Below are 22198 nucleotides of genomic sequence, written 5' to 3' on the forward strand. Positions count from 1 at the left end.
CGGTAGTTAGTTTCATTGTAGGGACAGCTTTGAGATCTTTTGCAACTGATGGTAAGCTGGTGATCAGAGTGTGACCCACCAGTCACTTGTTCCCTCGGGGGACAACGACACCATTTTAATGGACTTTTCATTGTATAATTCCTGTTCTTGCAAATCTAGCCCTGAGCGCTGCACTTTGCTCTAATATCTCTATTTATTGTTCAACACGTAAATGGGTTTGAAGGCAACACGCACAATCTTTCATTTGTGTATTGGGGGTACTTTGAGAGCACACTATCGCTGGGGCTTCTTGATGCTAATTAAACCCATATGTCGCTGTAAGAAATTTCTGTAATATGCATTTATAAAAAAAAGTCTTTTAAATGTATTTTTAACTAAGGAGGCTTCACCTTGCAGCTTAGGTAGCACTGAAATCTGTGCTTAGTCTGTTGCATATGAACATTCTCTCTTACCATATAGAGGTGAGCAAATTTGGGAACATCTGACAGAAATGAACCCTATTTCCGTTTCACATTCAGTGTCGCGTAAGTGCTGTAGCCACGTACGAATAACTATGCCTTTTTTTTAATAATTGCCTCCACACAACAGCTGCTGAAAGTGTATTTTGTAGGTACATTATCCTTATGAAAACCAATGCCCTGTATTTAATTTCGCGCTACAATCAGTGCGTTTTAGTTTTCAATTTCTACTTTAAGTCGAAAGAAAAGGTGCTAGTTTTATTTTCTGAGTAAATGGGTTACAAAGTCCCTTGCTCAAATATTTGAAAATTCCTACATAATCATGACAGTCTCAGTTTTCATGATAGCAACAAAAGAACGAAAAAATATGGACCTGATTTAAACAAGCATTTGCAATGCAATCGGTCTCTTCTTTGGGGCCTTATAAGTATGTAGCCATGCAGCACATATTTTGCAGCTGGGGGGGCCAGTAGCGGTTCCACCGGGAAGCAGGGAAGGGAAACAGTGCTCTAAAACGGCCATGTTTTTTGTTTTTAATAGCCAAACAAAGGAAAGGACATTATGAAATGCAAGGCTGGAACAATGACAAGGGAGATGGGTTAAATCTTTGAGTCTGCAGGGGAAAATCAGCTGTCAAACCACAGGGGGTCTACCAAACCAGCCCTGATATCTGAAAAACAAAATAAATGTGTTGGCTACAAAGGTAGAATCAAAAGTACACTAACTTGAATGTTTAATTGGCTTCACAGCAATAAAATGTATCTGCTTGCAGAACCTCTGCCAAAGCCATGCAGGGTGAATGTAAAGAAGACCTTGTAAATGCTCCAGACTTGCAGCCATCTTATGGTTGGCACCATGCAGTCCTTCCGCCTCGGTAATGTGCAAAAAGAACACTGCAGGGGTGCCGTTGGTGAAGGACCATGATTAAGTTGTGCATTGTTTTCATGAATCAACGTACAAGGAGTGTGACAGGGGCCAACAGGGAAATATATGAATACATTTGCACCCATTACCTAATCATGTATTCAATTTGATCATTAGAACCCCATACCATTACTTTGGTCTGACCATTACTTCTTCACACCATTACTGCTGCCTATCACTTTCGTAAACCATACACACTATGTGACCATTACTCCCTCACATACTTACTTATGTCTGACCTAGACTAACTTCCACCTGACACTTATTTAGCTGCAATATTCATTTGGTTTGATCATTACTCCCCCACACCATTATTTGGTCTGCCCTTTATCTCTAACACTATTATTTCCACATAGCCATTACTTCCTCCATTCCAGTACCTCAGTCTGACCGTAACTTCTCCAGACCCTTACTTCAGTCTGACCTTTACGTCACGGCTGTAGCGTAACTTCGACCTGAACATTTTCTGCCAACTTCGATAGGTTGATTGACTTTTCTAAGTCCAGTCCTAGCCAATTTGGGCGTAAGAACAATGTGAAGGTAATTGCCCAAAGCAATGTTCAGGTCGAATAACGGGAAGGGACATTTTCTTGCCTCTTTATTAACCAAGGGAAGAAGGGCTCCGGTCTATGTCAACATCTGTTAACTCGAAGCCTCGTTTCCCTTGTAGTGCTCACACATCTGCTTGCGCCATTTGAGCCCTGCCTGTTATTTCTGGCGCCTCCACCAGCCTCAACTTTTATGTATGTACCTCTTTTGTAGAAACAGTTGATCAGAAAGCTTCGCAGTTAACGAAAAGGTGGAATTTATATTAGTGTTTTAAAAAAAAGAAATGAAACTTCACTGAGGGCACTGTAGCACTTAGAGAAATATTAAAGTAAAAAACTTTGACTGCAAAGCATCCTGCCCAGCTTAATGAGTGTGTGTCATACCGGATGAAGGGGTTAGGTCACCCTGCCAAAGTTACTGGGTGCCAGTGTTTACATCTGAGAGCGCTGATGGGGCAAGCCTCAAACCTGTGCGTTGGTTGTATGCAGGGGTCAGAGTTGCCTCACCGTTGCAAGCCGCTCAGCAATGCCGTAAAAAAGGGCCTAAGTGTTACCCCTCTTCCAGATATGGACATGAATGGAGCCTCACTTCATGCACAGGGAAAACGAGACGCTAAATGCATGACCTAAAGTGTCTACTGCTAGAAAAGCGCATGGCAGAGAGGAGGGGCGCATTCGCCTGCGTTAGATGAGACCCGTCGCCCAACACAGGAGGAGGAGGCTCGGGAGAAAATATAACAGAAAGGGGGCCGGGCTGGCTGAGGGAGGAGAGGCGTTCACTGCGCATGCGTAAGATAGCCATCAGTAGCCCGCAAGACAAAAAACAAGTGTGAATTCACCCAGCAAATCCACGACAAACAAACATTTGCAATGCAATAGGACTCGCATTTACATTTTAAACATTAGTGCCAACGGGCAAAAAGGCTCGAACTGGAGTGGGAGGGCAAGGGGGTGAGAAGTCACAGACTGTGGGGGGGACACAGGGAAGAGAATAGTGTTGGGTTAAAGGGGCCCGTAGTCGGGGAAGGATACAAATGACGACATGGCCGTCAGGAGGAGGGACTAACAAGCCTAAAACCAATAGGAAGGCAGCATTAAGGTATAGGCCAAGGAAAAAGATGTTCAGGGAGTGGGTGGAGCTTCCACGCTATACTGAATACTGCATGCCTCGCAAAGCGAGCAGCGCATGCACTGCAATGCTAAGCTCAACCTAAAAATCAGATCTGGTACGAATCACGATTCTGCATCCAGATATTCACTGCTTTGTTTGGAATAGATTCTTTCAACTTATGGATATTTACAAAAAATTGCAGCTGTTCTTTTGAAATCCCACAGTAATATGTGTAAAAGTAAGTGGTATATTCTGCATCTATGTTTTCTATGAGGACCAGCTGAAACACTTTGGCCCTCATGGTTGTCGCTGCAATAATTGAGATTGAACACAACTTTTTGTGCCTAAACCAATCATTCCGGCTAGTGCAGTCACTTTGCACGCCAAAACTTTTTTCATGTGCACTTTTTGTCAAGTATTTCTGAGTCAAATTGTCACTGGGAAATCAGGACAGAATGAATTAAAATGTGTAGAATTCAGGTGCGGTAACTCCTATTCCGTGTTATCTTTAAATCAGATCTGGAAACATCAGAATCTTGTCACAAATGATGCCAGAGAAAACCAATTACTACATGCCTTGTGATTAGGCAGGGAAGGTGGAGATGGATTCAAGGAGTCCTTTCCCCCAATTAAGAGTCATCAACAGTTATCAGTCCCAGAATGAGAGAAATGATGCAAGAGCCAGAATCCCCAGGTCAACCCCCAAGCAGTGGTTGTTTCTGGACTAGTTTTTGTGTGAAAAGAATGTGTGCAGAAACGCATTTGATTTTACAGTATGTCTTCTTGAACCAAGTAAAAGGAATAATCAGGCAGGGTGGTATTGCCCCCCCCTCCCTCAAGCTGTTCTGCCCTACTTGTAATGGGTCCCAAAGTTTTGTAATGGCTTTGCCCTTTATCGATTTTACTGCATGGTCCTTCCAATTTGACCATTGTATAGGGTATATAGTACATCTTGGCTTTTGATGGAAGTAATTTGATCTTCTGCTTTCTTTCAATATTCTTATACAGACATATTGGACCGAGTCATGTATTCTAAAACCATCTGCATGGATGCCAAGCAAACGATGGGAGACCATTATGATGTTCACAGTTTATATGGGCATTCAATGATTTTGTCTACTGAAGAGTAAGTGCAGATTTTTATTTTTGTGGGACAAAAGCTTGTCTGAGTGGCGTGAGTCGAATGTGCAATACAAACAAGGAGTAATCTGTTCTATCATTTTTTTCTCTTTTTGAAGGTGGGGTTGTTTATGATTTGTGTGCTTGATTGCCCTTCTCAAAGGATTATTGTAAATATAATTGTACAGGATTTGGTTCAGTGATAAAAAAAACAATTTATATCACCCGTCTCAGAAATGAACCCAGGGAAAATTATGAATTCATTTTGTTTTTTAATGGGCATATGTAGATGTTATAAATGTTGTCTATAATTGGCAGACGTTCGCACCGCGTCCACCATGTCAAAATAGGGACCACCACTATAGTCAGGGTAAGTCAGATACACACCCTAAATTATTAACCTGTACTCACCCTCTGGTAGCTTGGCACAGAACAGTCAGGATTTACTTAAGAGACAAAGTTTAAAGTATTTGTGAAACACTTAAGTTACAGCAACTCGATGAAAACACCAATAAAAAGATTCCAAACAAGTTGAGAAAAATAGAGAATATTTATCCAAGTAAAACAAGATTGAAATGACAAAGGTCTAATAAGTAGAAGTTGAGATATGGATTTTTAAAGATTAAATGTCAAAAAAGGTAATTTGAGGTCATGAGGGACCGGTGCAAATTCAAAGTTCAGGCTGACCATAATAGAGGGCAGGCTGGCTACAGGACCCAGACAGGTCCTGCTGAAGAAATTTCCTTGGATGCAGCTTTTTTCAACATCGAGAACCTACTGTCCTCGTCGAGCAGTGCAATGGTGGTCCAGTGCAATGCCTCGTAATTGAGCAGTGCAGAGTGTTGTGGTCCAGTCGCGTAGGCTGTGGATCCAATGTTGTAGAGTTGCCACTGCATCGGTGTTGAAGGGCAAAGCAGCGGAATTTCTCATGCTGTCGAGGCAATGCATTGGTTTTTGCACAACTCAGCTGCAGAACCCACTTGTGAAGCCCAGCACTGGAGGGTGTTCCTCAGGCAAGGGTAGGACTCACAGCTGGCAGAGTCTAGCAGCACCAGCAGGACTGCAGGAAGTTGTTTGTGTCTCTGGAACCTCAATAAACAGGAGGCAAGCCAGCAAGCCGTTGGAGTCACCCTGGGTTCAAGTGAGATGGGTCCAGTCCTTGTCCTTAGCAGGACAGAGGTCAGCAGGCAGCAGGGCAGCTCAGCAAAGCAGAGAAGCAGTTCCTCATAACAGTCAGTCACAGCAAAGTGGCAATCCTTACAGCATAGCAGTCTTCACTCCAGCAGAATTCTTCCAAGGTCCAGTAGTGTACTCATCTGTTAGGGTCATAGTAATACACCCAAAGTGCCTTTGATGTAGGTGATGATTAGAAAAGGAAGTCTTTGAAGTACACAAGGATCCCTTTCAACCCAGCCCCATCTGACAGGCTATCTGTGGCAGGTAATCAACCCTTTGTGGGAGGACAGGATACAACCTATTCAGAAGAAATCATAAGCCACCTCTGCGGCTACTTGCCCAGGAAGGCTATCAGAAAGCAGCTGAATTGTCTTTCAAACCCAGTCCTTCCTATGTTGTGTCTGTCTAGACGGATTACACAAAGTGTAGCTGTCACCCAGCCCAGACGTGTAGGAGGCAGAGCAAAGTTAAGAGCAGAGAAATGTTCACTTGCTAAAACTATACAAAACCGTGATTAATTAATCTCCGCAACTGGTAATCACTCTTGGGTACATCTCAATCCATCATTATTCTGCAGTCCATGCCGCCTCAGTTTGGACCCAGCTATATGCAAATCAGTCTTGAACCTGCTCCAATTGGAGCAGTCCAGCTTGAACTGCCAAGCCGGATCCTCCCGGAACCAGAACATAAGTAACCCAGGACTGGTTTCATCCTAGTTATTGGCTCATCAGCCAGGTTAAGCTTGGTTCCAGTGACACAGTGTGCATGGGACCCACGTCTGGCCATACCCATCCCACTTAGGGTGACACCATAAATATACAAAACAGGAGTCCACCTATTCTGGCTGATGAGGGGTGCTACCCCAAAACCAGTCCTAGGATGCTTGTTTCTCTAGAGAGGACCTGGTTTGGCAGTTGGGCTGGACTATTCCCATGGAGAGCGGGGTCAAGACTGATTTGTTATATGGCTGGGTCCAAACTTGAATGGCGTGGTGGGCATCAAAACATTTCACACATCAATTGTTCTTTCTGCACTTTACAAAAGTGGCTTTTCTAAAATGGTAATGTTAAATTCAGCCTTACCACTAAGGAGGATTTATCACCAGAGAAATACCCACTGTCTAAAAGTGGCATTTCTAAAATGGTAATGTCAAATCCAAAAGCGGATTCGTCACCAACATTCTAAAGATATGAAACATGATGTATCTACTCTTTTCTAACCAGGAATTACAGCATAAAAAGTGTTAACAGGAATGTAACAAGTTCCAATTGCAGTAATTGGAGGTGAAGTAAAGCTGGCCTGCATCTTCTGATATTCAGGGATTGTTAGACATGGCATCTTTGCATGGTTTCCCTTGTCTTTTTGCCTCTACCGCCTGTCTTTTTGACTGTACGCTAGAGTTAGTTTTTGCTGATGTTTGAACTCTGGGCACTTTACCACTGCTAATCCGTGCTAAAGAGCAAGTGCCCCTTGTGCAAATTGTGATTATAATTGGTTATGCATGATTGGCATATCTGATTTACTTCTAAGTCCCTAGTAAAGATCCCAGGGCCTGTAAATCAAACGCTAGTGGACCTGCAGCACTGATTATGCCCAGCCCTGGGCGTAGTGAGGCTACGTGAAGCAATACGGAGTGGGGGCAAATCTACGCCCACCCGCACCCTTCGCGTAGCCCCACTACGCGCCGCCTGCCTCCATCCCGCCTTTATTTTACAATTACTCCATCTTGCTGTTTCCTGGATATCTTCTTCCTCACGAATGCACGGGCGCCCGCGCATGCGCATTTCTCGGGAGAAATGCGCATGCGTGGGCGCCCGCGCATGGCATTCGTGAGGAAGAAGCTATCCAGGAAGCCGCAAGATGGAGCCCCGGGACGCGGCAGCTCAGGTAAGTAATTTTTCTTTATCTATTGTTTCTAATAATTGTAAAATGAGGGCGGGAGGGAGGCGGGTGGTGGGCAACTCTGCTCTGCCGCGGGGTGTGCGTAGTCTGCCCCTGCTACGCCTACTGTGCGCAGCGCGAAGTGGGCAGTACTACGCACACTCCATGGGCGGAGCGGAGCACTGCGCCCACCCTTAATTATGCCACTATCAAACATGTTTCGGGCCTGCCACTGCTGTGTCTGCAAGAGCAGTTTTTAACTGCCATTTCGACCTGGCAAGTGCACCCACTTGCCAGGCCAAACCCTTCTCTTTTATTACATGTAAGGCACACCTAAGGTGGGCTCAAGGTAGCCACTTGGGTAGGTTGCATTGTATGTGAAAGGTAGGACATGTAAAGGTGTGCTTTATGAATATGACTCATTACATCGCATAATTTAATAATACAACACGGGCATTACTACGCGATGGCAATGACAATGACATACCATTACATCGGAAATTTTACCACAACTATACCTTTACCACGCATGCCATTACAATGCAAAGGCATGCGTGATAAAGGTATACTCATGGGAAAAGTTTGAAAGGTAAGTGACTCTATCCTGCCCTACCCTAAACCCTAATTTAGAACCCCTGCACAACCCTCCCCTGACCCCCAGTCATCTCCCTACATTTACACTAGCCTGCACGACCCCCGACACTACCCTTAAACACTACCCTACACTACACAAACATCACAACACTACCCTAAACCCTAAAACACTACCCCCAGCACGACCCTCCCCCTTCCCCAGTCCAATCCCTACACTCAAACACTACCCTGCACTACCCCCTGACACTACACTAAACCCTAAAACACTACCCTGCACTACACAAACACTACAACACTACCCTAAACCCTAAAACACTACCCCCAGCAGGACCCTCCCCCGCCCCCCTGTCCGCTCCCTACACTGAAACACTACACCCAGCACGACTCTACCCCCAATCCCCCTTACCTCACTCTCCTTGTGGTTCCTCTCTCCTGGTTCCAGCATCGTCTGAGGGGCAGTGCACGTCACAAAGTTGTTGTCAGAAAACGGAATAGCCTCAGTTTCCTCACAACGATGTTGATAGACATTTACAGCGCATGTGTTGTAAGGGCGCATTCGATGTAATGATATGTGTAGTAATGGTACGCGTTGTTACATCGCATGCGTTGTAACGCATGCGATGTAATGACTTGCGGTGAAACAGCCGCTTTGTAATGCCTGTTCACCGTGCTTTACATGTCCTGATAGTGAAATAGTGTGAATTTTGTGTTCACTATTGCAAGGACTATCACTCCCATAGGTTATTATTGGAGCTGCCTTGTAACACCTTACAAGTGTAACTTTCAAATGGGAAGCGAGAGAGATTTGGAGTTTGGGTTCCTTGAACTCAGAATTTAAAAACACATCTTTCTGTGAGGGCAGTTTTTAAATTGTGTTTTTGAAGTGTCATTTTTAGAAAGTCTACATTTTCTTGCTTTACCATCCAATGCCTCTGCCTGCTTGTGGAATCCACATCGGATTTAGACTGACAGTTGGGCTGATTGTGCATTCATTCTAGACAAAGGGAGCTTAGGTGTGCCCTGCATATGCTGATTGTCCATCACCAGACTGATGGGTCTTCCTGAGCTAGAGTGGTGGGAGTAATTGTCACTGACAGCTGATTAGGACTGTGCCTGTCCTCCAACACTGCTGTCTCTACTCCCTGTAGTGTGTCTGGAGTCAAAAAATGGTAAAACAGGATATGTGCACTACAAACACTATCCTTTGAAGTATGCCTACCTCAAAGGCAAAATGGGGTATACTTATGGACCTGTAATCCCACAGTTTAGAACACTTCCGGACTGAGGACTCTACCAAGAAGAAGAGCTGAAGAGGTGTCAGGAGGAGTACTGCCCCTTTGCTGTGTTGGCCTGCAGTTGCTGCTTCTGTCTGTGAGCAATGAAAGAAATGGGCTTTGCTTTCTGGGATCCTATTTTCCAAGTACTCCAAGTGTGTGTGTATACTCGCCTCCTGTTGGAAGTCTCAGGGCCATGAAAGACTTCATATGCAGCTCCCTTCTTCTCCTCTACTGGGAGTTCTGACCACCCAAGTAGAACCAACACCAGGTCTGGGCCCTTGGATGTGGTTGCTACTTCAAGAGCTGAAACTTCACGCATTGACCTTCAGCACCGGTTTTCCCGCCGCAAGTTTGCTTTGCGGTTAGATTAGATTAATTTATTTATTGCACAATTACTTAAAATCTTTACAAAAAAAGTCACATTAAAAACATTTATGGTAAAAATAGAACAACACACATAAGTAATTAATTAATAAAAACCACAAAAAAGCACCAATGGTGTATTAAAGTCGGGCATTCCAAGCGGAAGTCGGTAATTGGTATACTGTTCCTCCCCCTGCTTTGGGCAGGGTGTAGAGCAAAGGGGGTGTCAATAAATTCCTCTCAATTGGCACAGTGACTGCATCGCTTGTTCATCTCCTCTAGGTTCCTTCACCTATATTATTAGGACTTCATTAGGACTAAAATGAAGCACAGACCCATTAACTGAACTTTTGTTTTGAGGTTTTGAGCAACGAAAGGTAGGATGGCTTGGACCCTGGCTCATAGCGTGTTAAGGCCAAGCTGCCATGTCCCAATTTTTTCACTGCTTGTGCATCCAGATCTGCCGATATTAATCTAGCTTGTTTCACCAGCAGCTTGGCTACCACTGGAACAGGCAGCCCACTTGTCCATATTGAGCGTGCTTTTAAAGACTCCAAAGCATGCATTAGAAACTTGTGTCAGTTTGTTGCTGGTTGCCTATTAGTTCCCAGATTGAATGTTTTAGCTAGCACCCCTTTGCCAATGTGACTTTCAGGCAATATGCATCAAATCTGGGTTTTAATAACCATTGATGTGAGGTCAGCCCCTCTAGCCAGATTTGAGCATCTGTGTTGCAGTTCAGAAGCAGGAATACTCATTGATAGCAAGATGACTATGCTCCATCCAGCCAGTTGGCCATTCTGCTTCTGAATATTAGCACTCCATAGGCCACTGAGGGGAGAAGTTTACATTTTATTACCTTCAAAAGGGCGGATAGGTCTGGAGTATTCATTGATTTTTTTACTTTACAAAAGGCCCCTTCGAGTGAGTTGGCTACCCCCTGTTGGGCCATGGTATGTGCTGCTAAATAGCTCCTGTGGTCGAACCAAACTCCAAGGTGTTTGTAAGTGGATACCACCTCCATGTCCTTTCCCTTGATGAACCATGTACCCTTTTTTGCTAGCTACTGAGAGATTTTCATCACCGTTGTTTTGTTGTCTTCATTTTCAGGTGAATGCCCTTAAAGTAAACTATAAGCACTACAAAATGTCTCTGGCGGCCAATTGGTGTTTGGTCTAAACGAACTGCGTCATACAAGTCTTGGCCGTGATACACTATCCAATGCAGTCTGGAAGTCAATGAACCCTGCATAGAAAGTCTTTCCCTTGGCCGCTACCGTAGCTTCAATCAGGTAGAAGATGCAGATAAGGGAATCCTCAAGGTGACAACACATTTGGAGGCTTGTTTGACATAGGAATCAACTTTCTTTCTTATGTTATTGGTGTCAAATGAGAAGTCCCCATTAAAAACACACGGGTTGGATATCTTCCTTGTCTCTTCTCTGTGTGTGGAAGTATTAACTGGATGGGGATATAGAATCTGCTGCTCTACCATTATACAGGCCCTTTAATAATGCTTTTTTTGTTACACCCAATATTTATTTCACTCACCCTATCTCTGAATTAAGAGCACCCATAACATTAGTGAGAAAACTTGTTAAAGTAGGCCTTAAAGGATGATCCTTGGAGGGCATAGTGAGTGCCTCAGATTTCCTCTTACCCATGTTGCATGGATCTCAAATAAGCCTGAGGGATCAAATCAAGTACACAAATATGGGTGCCAAGAGAAGTGTCCCAGCACAGCCTCGTCTCGCCGCCAATGGGTGCAGAAACCCGCTCTTGGCCCTTTCTTCACCTGGGCACATGCCTGCTTGCACCTCGCGCCAATGGAATTGAGGGCGACTTATATTGTGCTGAGCAGCGGGCCAGGAGGAGCAGCCTGAAAGAGTCAGGGGAATGTGGTCCTCTGAGTGACCTGATGAACCCTGTCTCACTTGAAGTCTGTGATGTGTCCCGTGCCGCGGTTAATGAGGGCACCTTATATGGCACTCAGTAGTAGGCCAAGTGAAGGAACCTGAAGGAGTCTGTGGTGTGTGGTGCTCAGCGTGCCCCGATGAAAACTGGTTCACCAGAAGTCAGTGGCTCATTCTGCCGGTGTCTTCCCTGGTCTGTTCAAGATCCAGTATGATTGTGCATATATTACCATAATTTCCATTTGTGTGAAGTAGGTGGTGGCACACCATTATATAGCAGTCAGTTTGTTTGTAGATGCAAGGAATCAGAATGTGGAAGAACATATTTCTGTTTGCCAGTGTCCCCTATATCAGAGGGAACAGCTGGGCACTCTTCTCAGCAATGGTTTAAACTGAGGGCCATATTTATCAAGGGGATGCGTCGCTTTTGCACCATGCAACGCAGTGCAAAAGTGACTCAACCCCTAAAATGTGTTTTATCAAGCCCCTTTGTGTGACCCTGAGTAGCTTGATAAATCCAGGGTAATTCAGCACCGTGCATATCACTGCGTTGCATTATTCTGCCCCAGGGAGGCATCCCATGAGTGGTGCTTGGGTTTTCCCACACAAAACCTATGGCTTTTGATGCATTTCAGAATTTACCATTACTCTTAGACCTGGGAATGTGCCAAAATGCTACTCCTTCACAGGGGAGGTGTGACCAGCAGAAATATCTTCATTTCTCATTGTTACTTCATCTTTCTATGTGTGCTGCATTCTGCAACACACATAGAAAGAGGAAATGCCTCAAGGGATTTTTTTTGTGCAGGGAGGTGCCGCTTCCTGCACATGGACAATCCTGATTACAATGCAGGCACCCTCACACCATGGTGCAAGAGTGACGGCATTGGTGCTAGGCAGCACATTATGCTCCAGCGTTGGGAAAGGCAGGAATGTGCAGCACGGTGATAACTACAGAACATTCATGCCCTTTACCTGTAATGCAGTGCAGCACAGCAAGGGCTCTTGCTACTCTGCGCTGCTTTACATTTTGATGAATATGGCCCGAGTCCTCTTCAGTCAGCCTTCACACATGCATGTGACTACCATTTATTTTAATTTATCATTAATGAGAACGCATTCAATAGCGCATATCTCAGTGAATCTGATGAAACCATGACTCATGCCATTCAGCACCCCAATACTACCACGTCAAAAGACTACGATCAGGTTCTCTGTCTAAAACAATGGCTGTAGGAGACTTTTTGTTTGACTGTGAGCTCAGTTCCCCCACCGTTTCCTTATGCGCCATGCAATTAATTACTATTCATTTGATTACACTGTTGGGACACACACTCAATTTCATACTTAGCCTCAAATAGAGGGAATATGATGTATAAGGAAAATGGCTCAATTGATCAGTCCCAAATTATATTGGAAATATGCACACATACCAATAGCAAGTAATACATGCCACATATATTCTGTCAAGAAATGTCTGTTTTTGGTGTTATATCACTGATGTCTTGACATTTTTTTCATTCTACAAAATGGACGTATATGCATAAATCGTATATTATATGTCAATTGAATTAGTAGCTCATGAGGTTTGTAGATTCCAGATCCATTAATTAATTAAAATAAAACATTTCAACAATATATTAAAATACTATGCAAAACAAAATTTCAAGAGTCTATATTTGAAGTTGTCTTAACAATTGAATGCATGTTGTCACTCTACAAATTAAAACATGTTTTTAAATAACAATGACATGGTTTCTCGATAAAGTGCAACAAATAACTAAGGGGCATATTATCAAGCACGGCGTTAAAATTATTGCTGCTTTAGCGGCAAAAAATGGGCTTGATAATATGCTGCCTAGAAGCCCAGGTTCACACCAGAACCTGGGCTTCTATTGGAATTCTCAAGGGCATATTATCAAGCCCATTATCGCCGTTTAGCGGCAGTTTTCTGTCGCTAAAGCGGCGATATTTTTAACGCGGTTTCTTGATAATATGCCCCTAACTATTTTGGTAAATTGTGTATTCTTTTTACTGGGCAAAGTGAGCTAACTACGGATACTCGGTAACAATGAACCGCAGGGCACGTGTGGTACTTGGGTTATAGGGATTATTTAGTGTGCAGTGGAACATCGTTCCTGTTTAAGGATAATGCTTATTTTTGCAGTTGTGCGTGTCTTTTAGATTGCAATCTACCTTTGTTTAGTGTGGGGAGAGTATTGTATTGCATTGTAAATGTATTTATATAGCGCTTACTACCCCTGATGAGGCGTCAAAGCGCTTTTTCGGCAAGTAGCACGTTACTCCGGAACCCAAAAGGATTTTTGGTGAATTAGTATAGTGAAATATGAAATTAATTTGAGCGGTGGCTATGTTAGTCTGTTATTTGGATTGAGATGTATAGTGGAGGGATAGATAGAAGAGGGAAAGGCAGTTTAAAAGCAACGGTTCACCACGGACCTCCGTTTCATGAAGCAAAGTTACCTGCTTCATATCCGCCGCAAAATGCTTGTCGTTATGTGAGATAAACATTGATAATAAAAACAAGAGAAACAATTTCCCACTGTCTCTCTGTCGGAGGCATAAAGATACGCATAGGGGCTTCAAAATAGTTTAGAAAGGGAAACATTTTCACTCCAACAAATATTAAAATTCCATGCAGCAAAACTTCAACAGAGTGATTTTACAAGGCAGGACATCTCACTGACACCGCCTGGCAATTTACGCTTTTTAAACCCAACGATTTATTTGCAAGGCCTTGAGCGGTCCAATAAACACAAGAAGTCGTTTGGAGCTCTTAGGATAATGGTTTTGGACAGGGCAGCGCGGACACTGAGCTGCTCGCCAACCCCCCTCATGAACATGTCACGCCAAACACTTCAATGCACTTTTGTTTTCGTTTTCAGAGCCATCAAAGCGGTTTTCCCTGGAAATAGAAGCCTCATATTTTCTCGGTCGACGTTTGCTGGATCCGGGAAATACTCCGGGCACTGGCTGGGAGACAACGCTGCCAACTGGAATGACATCAAATGGGCCATAACCGGAATGCTGGAGTTCGGTCTGTTTGGAATGCCTTATGTAAGGACATTTACTTAATTACCCTGCAAAAATAATGTTATGATATCAAGTCCGCTGTGGGGCAGACAAATACGATGCTGGTCTTTTCCATGCTCTGTTTTGTTTACTGTTAATTTCTTTTTATTAACACGAACCACAATTTCTTCTGTTTATTCCGCTTGTATACAATGTCACTTAGATATGTAAAAACATAAAATGTAAGCAGATTTTAGAGTGCCTATTTAAAATATTTACATATAATTTTTTAGGGAAAGTCACTTTTCCCTGTTAGGCTACACATTTAATTTCCTGCTCAGTTCATATTTATGATGAGGGCTGTTGACACCAACCATGCTATATATTTGTGAATTAATAAATAAGGTTATCGCATGGGCGCTGATAAAAATGGGCCAATCAAGCGTAACATATTTATCGCAGCAGGTGAATAACTATACCCCACAGGCTGCGGTATTTATTACCCAGTGCAAAAAATACCTCTGATTTGAGTTTTCTTCTTAATATTACACATGGAGTCTTTATTTACAACAAAAAATCCTGGAGGTTTGCCATTGAGAAACGTATTAGGGAAAATAGAGGGGGTGCGCTGTTACTCAGAATTGTGATCCCTAAATAAACTGGATTTTGCACACATATTAGAATATACCACCACTTTCAGAACCATCACACCCTTACTCATTGCTGAAGTCATGGAGATGCTCGGGATTACAGTATGGGCCCGATTCTGATGCGGGTTGGAAAAGCTTCCCGACCGAATGGGTTGGGAAATAGTTTCCGACCCACTCAGATCGGGAGAGTCCGCCCGGCGGAGTACGATGCATCCAGATGTTTCCCGATGTGATTTGGTTGGACTCCCATTAACTTCAATGGGAGCATATGTTCCTAACCGCATCAGAATTGAAAATCACGTTCCCGATCCGATTTGGAAAAGGCAAATGCCGTTAGGAGGCCTTCCTAACTGCATCAGAATCAGGCACTGGGTGGGAATGCTTTCCTAACCGCATCAGAATCCGGCCCAGAGTATGTTCAGAATCCCATGTCCTGTACTTCGGTACACGTGGATTATAATTACAGGCAATACATGCAATATAAATGAGAAAAACAGAAACAATTTTCATACATTTGTATTGTGATCTTTAGTTATTGTTTCATTTTCAGCAAGTTGGCTAATATTGCACATATGTCCTCACTTCCTCTGATGACAAGCTGTAGATAGAGCACACACACTGTACAACAACCACATTCGAAAAGTACCTCTAGAAACTTTACTATTGCAAGTTAGCGCTAGGCAGTGACAGGTAATCTACAGTAAAGTACGTTTTAGACAAACCGGACACCTCTGCATTTATAACAATATTCCTACATCACAGGTCACATTTTTGCTGGAAAGACCGCAGAAGATACGTACAAAGTAGACAGTTTCAGATATGGGATAACTGAAATGTATGTTTCACAACTTTTCCTGCTAATTGAAAACTGGTCAAAAATAGAAAGTCTATCACTGAGCACTGAAGGTGATCATTTAAGACTGGTCTCTGAACCAGTTATGATGTGATTGGTGTCCTAAAAGTTGCAAGAGTGTGAAAAGGGTTATTATAAAAACTTTGAGACTGATAAATGATAGGCACTGGAACCCTTAATTAATGCGCTGCTTTTGACTGCTAATGCAGTATATTTTGTTGACAACTCTAAAACAAGCAACCGGACACACCACAAAAAAACAACACATAACAAAATAACAACACATCAAAATCATAACAGGGCATACCAGAAAATTAACAAAACACAAATATAAACACAGTACAAATAACTGAAAGCAGTAACGCAACGCAAAACACAACTGCACAAAACAACACAAAATATCAGTACCACAAGAAACTGTACTCGAAAATATGCACATTCTTCTCACACACTACCACCGGAATACATGTGCTTCAATAATACAATAGTATAATTTGGTTGCTGAACGCAATGCCTTACTGAGCCAGGGTTTATCGGGTCACTCCAGCATTGGCTTGCACGGAGGTGTGTTAGCAGCCCTATGATGAAGCATGCCACAGATTTCTGTGGGTGAGGGCAGTACTAAAACACTTGTGGATTTGTCTCCTCTATTTCACAGAGACATTATTTACGTAGCCCCATTCCTATGTGTGTATGAAGCTATATATAGGAGGGCGGAGTGGGGCGTCTCCTCCTACCCCGTAAATACTGTGTGTTTTAATTGTTACGATTGCCTGGCAGGGTGGTCAGCATCATTAAAATGGTGGCGCCAGATTAGGATACTGGCTGCAGCCAGTCTTTCCGTGCTTTGAAAGGCTGGCAGGGATTGGTTTTAGTGGCCCGTTGCGGTCCCCCCTTGTGTTGGGGGGAGGTGGCTGTGCACTGGGGTGGTACCCATTGTACCCCCCTGCATTTCCCTGCAATGAGTGGCACGCACTGCGTGATGACTGCCACGTAGTGCAGGGAAAGGCACTGCATGTATTTTTATAATTGTGGCAGGTGCTACAGCCAGCAGCACCTACTGCAATGGTAAACATGCAAGATGCGCCTGCCACGGTGGTGGTTGCATCGTAATTTCACGTGCGGGACAGCCGCCATACAGGAGGCTGGTCCCACTCACCACCTCTATGGCGGGCGGACTCACGTCCGCCCGCAGTCGTAATGACCCCCTCAGAATTTTGAGTATATATACACTTTGTAGTAGGTTTACTACTTTTGGCTTTTCACAAAATCATAGTGTCAGTTAATACTAAACAATCAACAAAGCAGTAAGTCCAGAACTACAAATGGCCACCATAAGCACTAAACCACTCTCCTGTGGAAATTAATGAAGGTAGGGAACTAAAATAAAAAAAGTAGGGAATAATGTTACATGAACTTATTTTAAATTGTTAAAAATATAAATAAAATGAAATGCAAAGAAGATAAAAATAGTATGTTTTCATTATTTAATTATAAAATATTTGAATACCCTATTTTGAATTTAAAAGTTCACGTAACAGTAACTTTAATTAAAGCATAACTAAATGTATTTAAATTAATTTTGAAAATTACTTTTATCACTTTGGGCTTACAAAATACTTCTGTGGTGACTTAATAGTATACAAAATATATATTTTCCTGCACAGAGAAGGCACTTTTCCTTGCCATGTATTACTGCAGTGTCTTTAAACTACAGCCCTGCCAGACTGAAATGGCCCTCCTGGTAGACATATATTTTAGTTATTTATATGAGTGGTGTAAATGCACCCTGTGGTCTGCATATGCCAATTGCATTTCTGTGCCGTAGATGCATTCAGTTGAATTGAATTCAAAATCTTTATTCGGGTACAAATATATCCATAAAAGCACAGATCAAATAGCAATATTATAATATATTAATCAATTAAAAAGCATAGTCAATTAAAAAGAGATGTAACCTCATAAAAACATTTTCTAAATAGGGACTTGTAGAATATGTGTGGTTTCTGTCATAAAAAGTAAGATAGATTACATCAATAGACAGGGTTCAGAATATTTTATCAATAATCATAAATACAATATTGGAATAAAATCATTAAAAACAGCCTTCAGAAGATACACATTGTATCACATGCACGTACTGCTGCCTTAAAAAAAGAGCCTACACGAAAAATGTATTCATCCTCATCCAATTTAAGAATGTAAGCAGCTTTATAGTGAATGGTGGGGCTTTTTTTTGAAGAATGGCATCAAAAACCATTTGGTTTATTTTAGATAAAAATTATAAAAGAATAAAAAATGTAGCATTGTTTGGTTGCTTCGCTAATCACAGGGGCATGGCAATTGATCAAGGTTAACATGATTCCCTAGGGGAAAAAAAGTAAAAATTTGAATGTACCAGCCCTTAGGTGGAAAAGCAATCCTCTCTCCCATCGGCTTATGGGTTTTAAAAGATAACTAGATGGCAGATGAGAGGTATCCTCTAAGGACATATACCCGGCAAAGGAGGATTTCTCTACCTCCTCTCCATATCGTGCTTTACTATACTGTGCATACAAAGCCTCCTGTAAGACTTTTTTGTTTACACCCTCCGACTCGGTAGGGTTTAGGAAGATGTGCACAAAATTCACGCTATTTAAGCTCTCTTACAGCAGCAATCCAAGGTATATCCCTGCCCTTCTCGCACTTAAGGCAATCTGTTATAATATCTCTAGTGAGGGTCGCTGTCGGGTTGTTCCAGATTGCAAGCCAGAATATAGCTGGGCGAGCCCTAATATAATCTTCGATACATAGTAGTTTCAGTTCTTTATGACAAACATACTGTGATGAGGAAATCTGAACTCCCAGGAGTCTCCGACAGAATCTATTTTCCTCACCTGGATGCTGTTGCACTTTGTAAAACCCCAAACCTCTGCGCCATATGTTGCCGTAGGGATACACTGTGATTTAAAAATGTTGTTAATGGCTAAAACCACCTGTCTTTTTGGGTGGCAGAGGATTGAGTTGATAGCATTTGAAAACTTTCTCCTGCTATGCACCACATGATCAGCCCAAGAACCATTTGCTGCAAATACCAGCCCCGGATAGGGAAATGTGCTAGTGCAATGTAAACTTTCGGAGTCTATAGTGATTGTATTGATGGAGTACTTTTTCGGTCCACAAGCCATTACATTTTTTTTTTTTTCAAATTAGTGTGTAAATCTAAACCCATCATAAAATCTACAAAGCCCCATGCTAAAATATGTAGGGCGTTAGGTGTGCGGCCCATTAAGACTGCATCATCCGCACACAGTAGGGCGGGAAGTATATTACCATTAATTCTAGGACCATCATTAGTAAGTGTTGCCAGTGATTTATGTGTCATTAATGTATAAACTAAAAAGTAGTGGGGCCAGTACACACCCCTGCCTGACCCCTCTGTAGCTTTTAATACCTTTTGATACCTCCCCAGCCCTACTGATCCTCACCCGGGCATTCAGGCCCCTATGCAAATAGGCTAAAAAATGTACTAAAACCTCATGCAAGCCATATTTTAAAAGAATAGACCATAATTGTGCCCTGTTAACATAGTCAAAGGCTAATGTAAGATCCATAAAAGCCACATAGACAGGAGATTTTTGGGCTATAGTATATTTGCCAATAATCAAGTTAAGGTTTAGACACTCTTCAACTGTACCTATTTTACTTCTAAACCCTAACTGGCAAGGTTTTAAAATGTGGTCTTCCTCAGCCCATGTCCTTACCTTATTGTACAGGATCCTCTCTAAAATTTCCAGTGTATTATCGATTAGGGAGATTGGTCTATAACGGCTTGGATTGGATGGGTCACCCTTTTTAAAAATAGGTACAATAATACTAGTAGACCATGTACTTGGAATCGTAACATTGGTTAAGTTATTAAAAATATTTAATAAAAGGGGCGCCCAGAACTCAGGTTTGTTTTTAATTGAATCAATTGGCATCCCATAAGGGCTGGGTGCTTTGTTCCCCAAACTCTGTTGAATGGCGTCTCCCACTTCTGACAGGGATATCTGAATCCTAATAGCAGCTTGGTATTCATATGGATCCTCATTTTGAGTTGGGGCTAAATAGATTTTAGAAAATTGGACTTCCCATGCCTCGCTGGTTATGTTACAACTAATGGGAGTCCGTGAGTGTCCCATAGACCTCATATCTTTAACTGTGGCCCAGAAGCCATTCCCATTCTTTAATGTGGGGGCACATGTGAGGTTATCCCAGCGCTCTTTTCTAATTTCATCCTTTCGTAGCCTAGTAACTACCTTATATTGTTGCCTCAGAGATTTAATGAGAGCTGGGTCTCTGGGGTTCTTTATGAGTGCCTTCCGAAACTCTCTATTTGCTGCGGAGCAATCTCTATTAAACCATCTTGGGCCAGAGTGTGTATTCACTATGGGTCTTGATGCCATGAGTTTAATACCCTCAAAGAGTTGAACAAAGGCTCCAATTGCCTCAGGATTATAATCTTTTAGTGACAGGCAGGTGTCAATAAGTGGCGAGCATTCTCTTACCATATTGAGGAACAACGCATTATTATCTATACCTTGCCAAACTAATCTTAAGTTATCAGTGGAGGGTGATAAGTTCCTTGCACCACACTCTTTGGCATAAGGTTGCTTAGGGGCAATTCTCAATATTATTTTGGTGGGATTATGGTCACCTTGAACAGTTGATATAACCTCAGCTTTTAGCAACGAGTCTTCTAAGGTAGCGGAAATAAAGATATAATCAATGGTAGAAGCACAGCCCCAGCCTCTATATGTTGGCTCAACGTGCTTGTCCTTACAGGGTACTGCAGCAATTTCCATAAGATTAAGTAAATTGTGGTTACATAGGTGATCCAATAATTCTATCCCCCTATTACATGGAGGCACGTTAGCGAAATCATCCATAACTAATTCATTTTCCATGGAAATCCTAACATTAAAATCAACCCCTAAACAAATACCGGCTAGATTGTCGAAACCCTTGTGAGTTTGTAGGGTTACAATGAATTTTAACAAATTACTGAAATTCATGTTAGGTATGGTATGGAAGTCATTGTTATAAAAAATAATTAGGCAAATAGAGACCCCCCCCCCTTGTGTATATCAAAGCCTGAAACTTATAATTTTTAGTATCAATAGTCTTTGTGCATCCTCCTGCGGAGATGTTTACCCAAATAGAAAGTCCGCCAGACGGGTGGCCTGCCTTAGGGGTAGGGACAACAGTATTGAAACATTCAAACCCTTCTAAGTGTAAATCCCGTGTAGCCCAGGTTTCCTGTAGCATAAGAATGTCCTGTTTTGGACTATTTCTACCCAGTCTGGTAAATTTATGTTAGATGCCAGACTGGCGACATTCCAACTTAATATATTTAGGTTTGAGTCAGTAGCAAGCAAAGTTGGAGTACAATGCCCACAGGGCAGTTGCTCATTTAATATGGGCATGATCTCATTTGCTACCAGAGGGGATAACAGTCAGTCCTGGTTATCCAAGTCAGACAATGGTTAAACCTATTCTGCATGGTTAAAGAGAAAACATCATTTGTTTTTAGCCCCAGGGTTGGCTTATAGAAGTAACCCAGTGGCAATGAACAAATGTGGGTTAAGTTAATAGTGTTTACCTCCTGTGCCATTAGCAATGATCTTACCATTGACGGATTTCGGAAGTTAATAACTATACAGTCCCCCTCGATGTTCTTCAAAGACGGCCCTACCCAGCCTACTCTACGTACCATGATAATGTCGTTTAAGTTTGACCCACTAAACCCTTTGTTTTGACAGCCAATCAGCTCTTTTGTTACGCAGTTGGCCCCATGACTCTACTTGATTTTTCCTGTCTCCATGGCTGCTGCAGGTAGAAAAGGGGAGTACAATGTCAGTTTGGGTGCAGATGGATCGGCTCAATTCTTTAATTGGGGTAGTTTCTATGGTCTCAACATCCTGAGTGGTTGGTGAGGCCTGTATCCACGAACTCATGATGGTGCGAGATGAACTAGCACGAGGTGGTTGTTTCCTCTTTGAGCAAATGGGTTTAGACAACTTCCTTTTAAGTTTGGCCCCTAAGGCTGCAGGACTTGTAGACAGATCCACATTTAATAAAGATACAACAGTACTTTTGCCAGTACAAGTCTCATTGGGGAGGTCCTCATTGTTATAACTAGATCCTAAGAAGGATTGAGAACCCAGGGCAATGGCCTTCGTATTGCAGAGCGAGGGGAGGGCAACTTAATTAGTTGATGTCGCCCCTATCGCAGGATCATCCTGGGGTGCCTCAACTCCAAGGGACAGGTGCTTCTC

General features: G+C 42.6%; 1 protein-coding gene across 3 annotated transcripts in view; it reads left to right on the plus strand.

The window, feature by feature from the left end:
- The window catches only part of LOC146785847 (maltase-glucoamylase-like), a 783978-nt gene that overhangs the window by 322071 nt on the left and 439709 nt on the right, over positions 1-22198 (plus strand). For all 3 annotated transcript variants that reach the window (XM_085635202.1, XM_085635203.1, XM_085635205.1), the window contains 2 exons: positions 4050-4167; positions 14270-14441. In XM_085635202.1, the coding sequence (XP_085491328.1) occupies positions 4050-4167; positions 14270-14441 (290 nt within the window). The remainder of the gene's footprint in view (positions 1-4049; positions 4168-14269; positions 14442-22198) is intronic.

The sequence above is a fragment of the Triturus cristatus genome, chromosome 11 (assembly GCF_964204655.1).
Source record: "Triturus cristatus chromosome 11, aTriCri1.1, whole genome shotgun sequence".
NCBI lineage: Eukaryota > Metazoa > Chordata > Amphibia > Caudata > Salamandridae > Triturus > Triturus cristatus.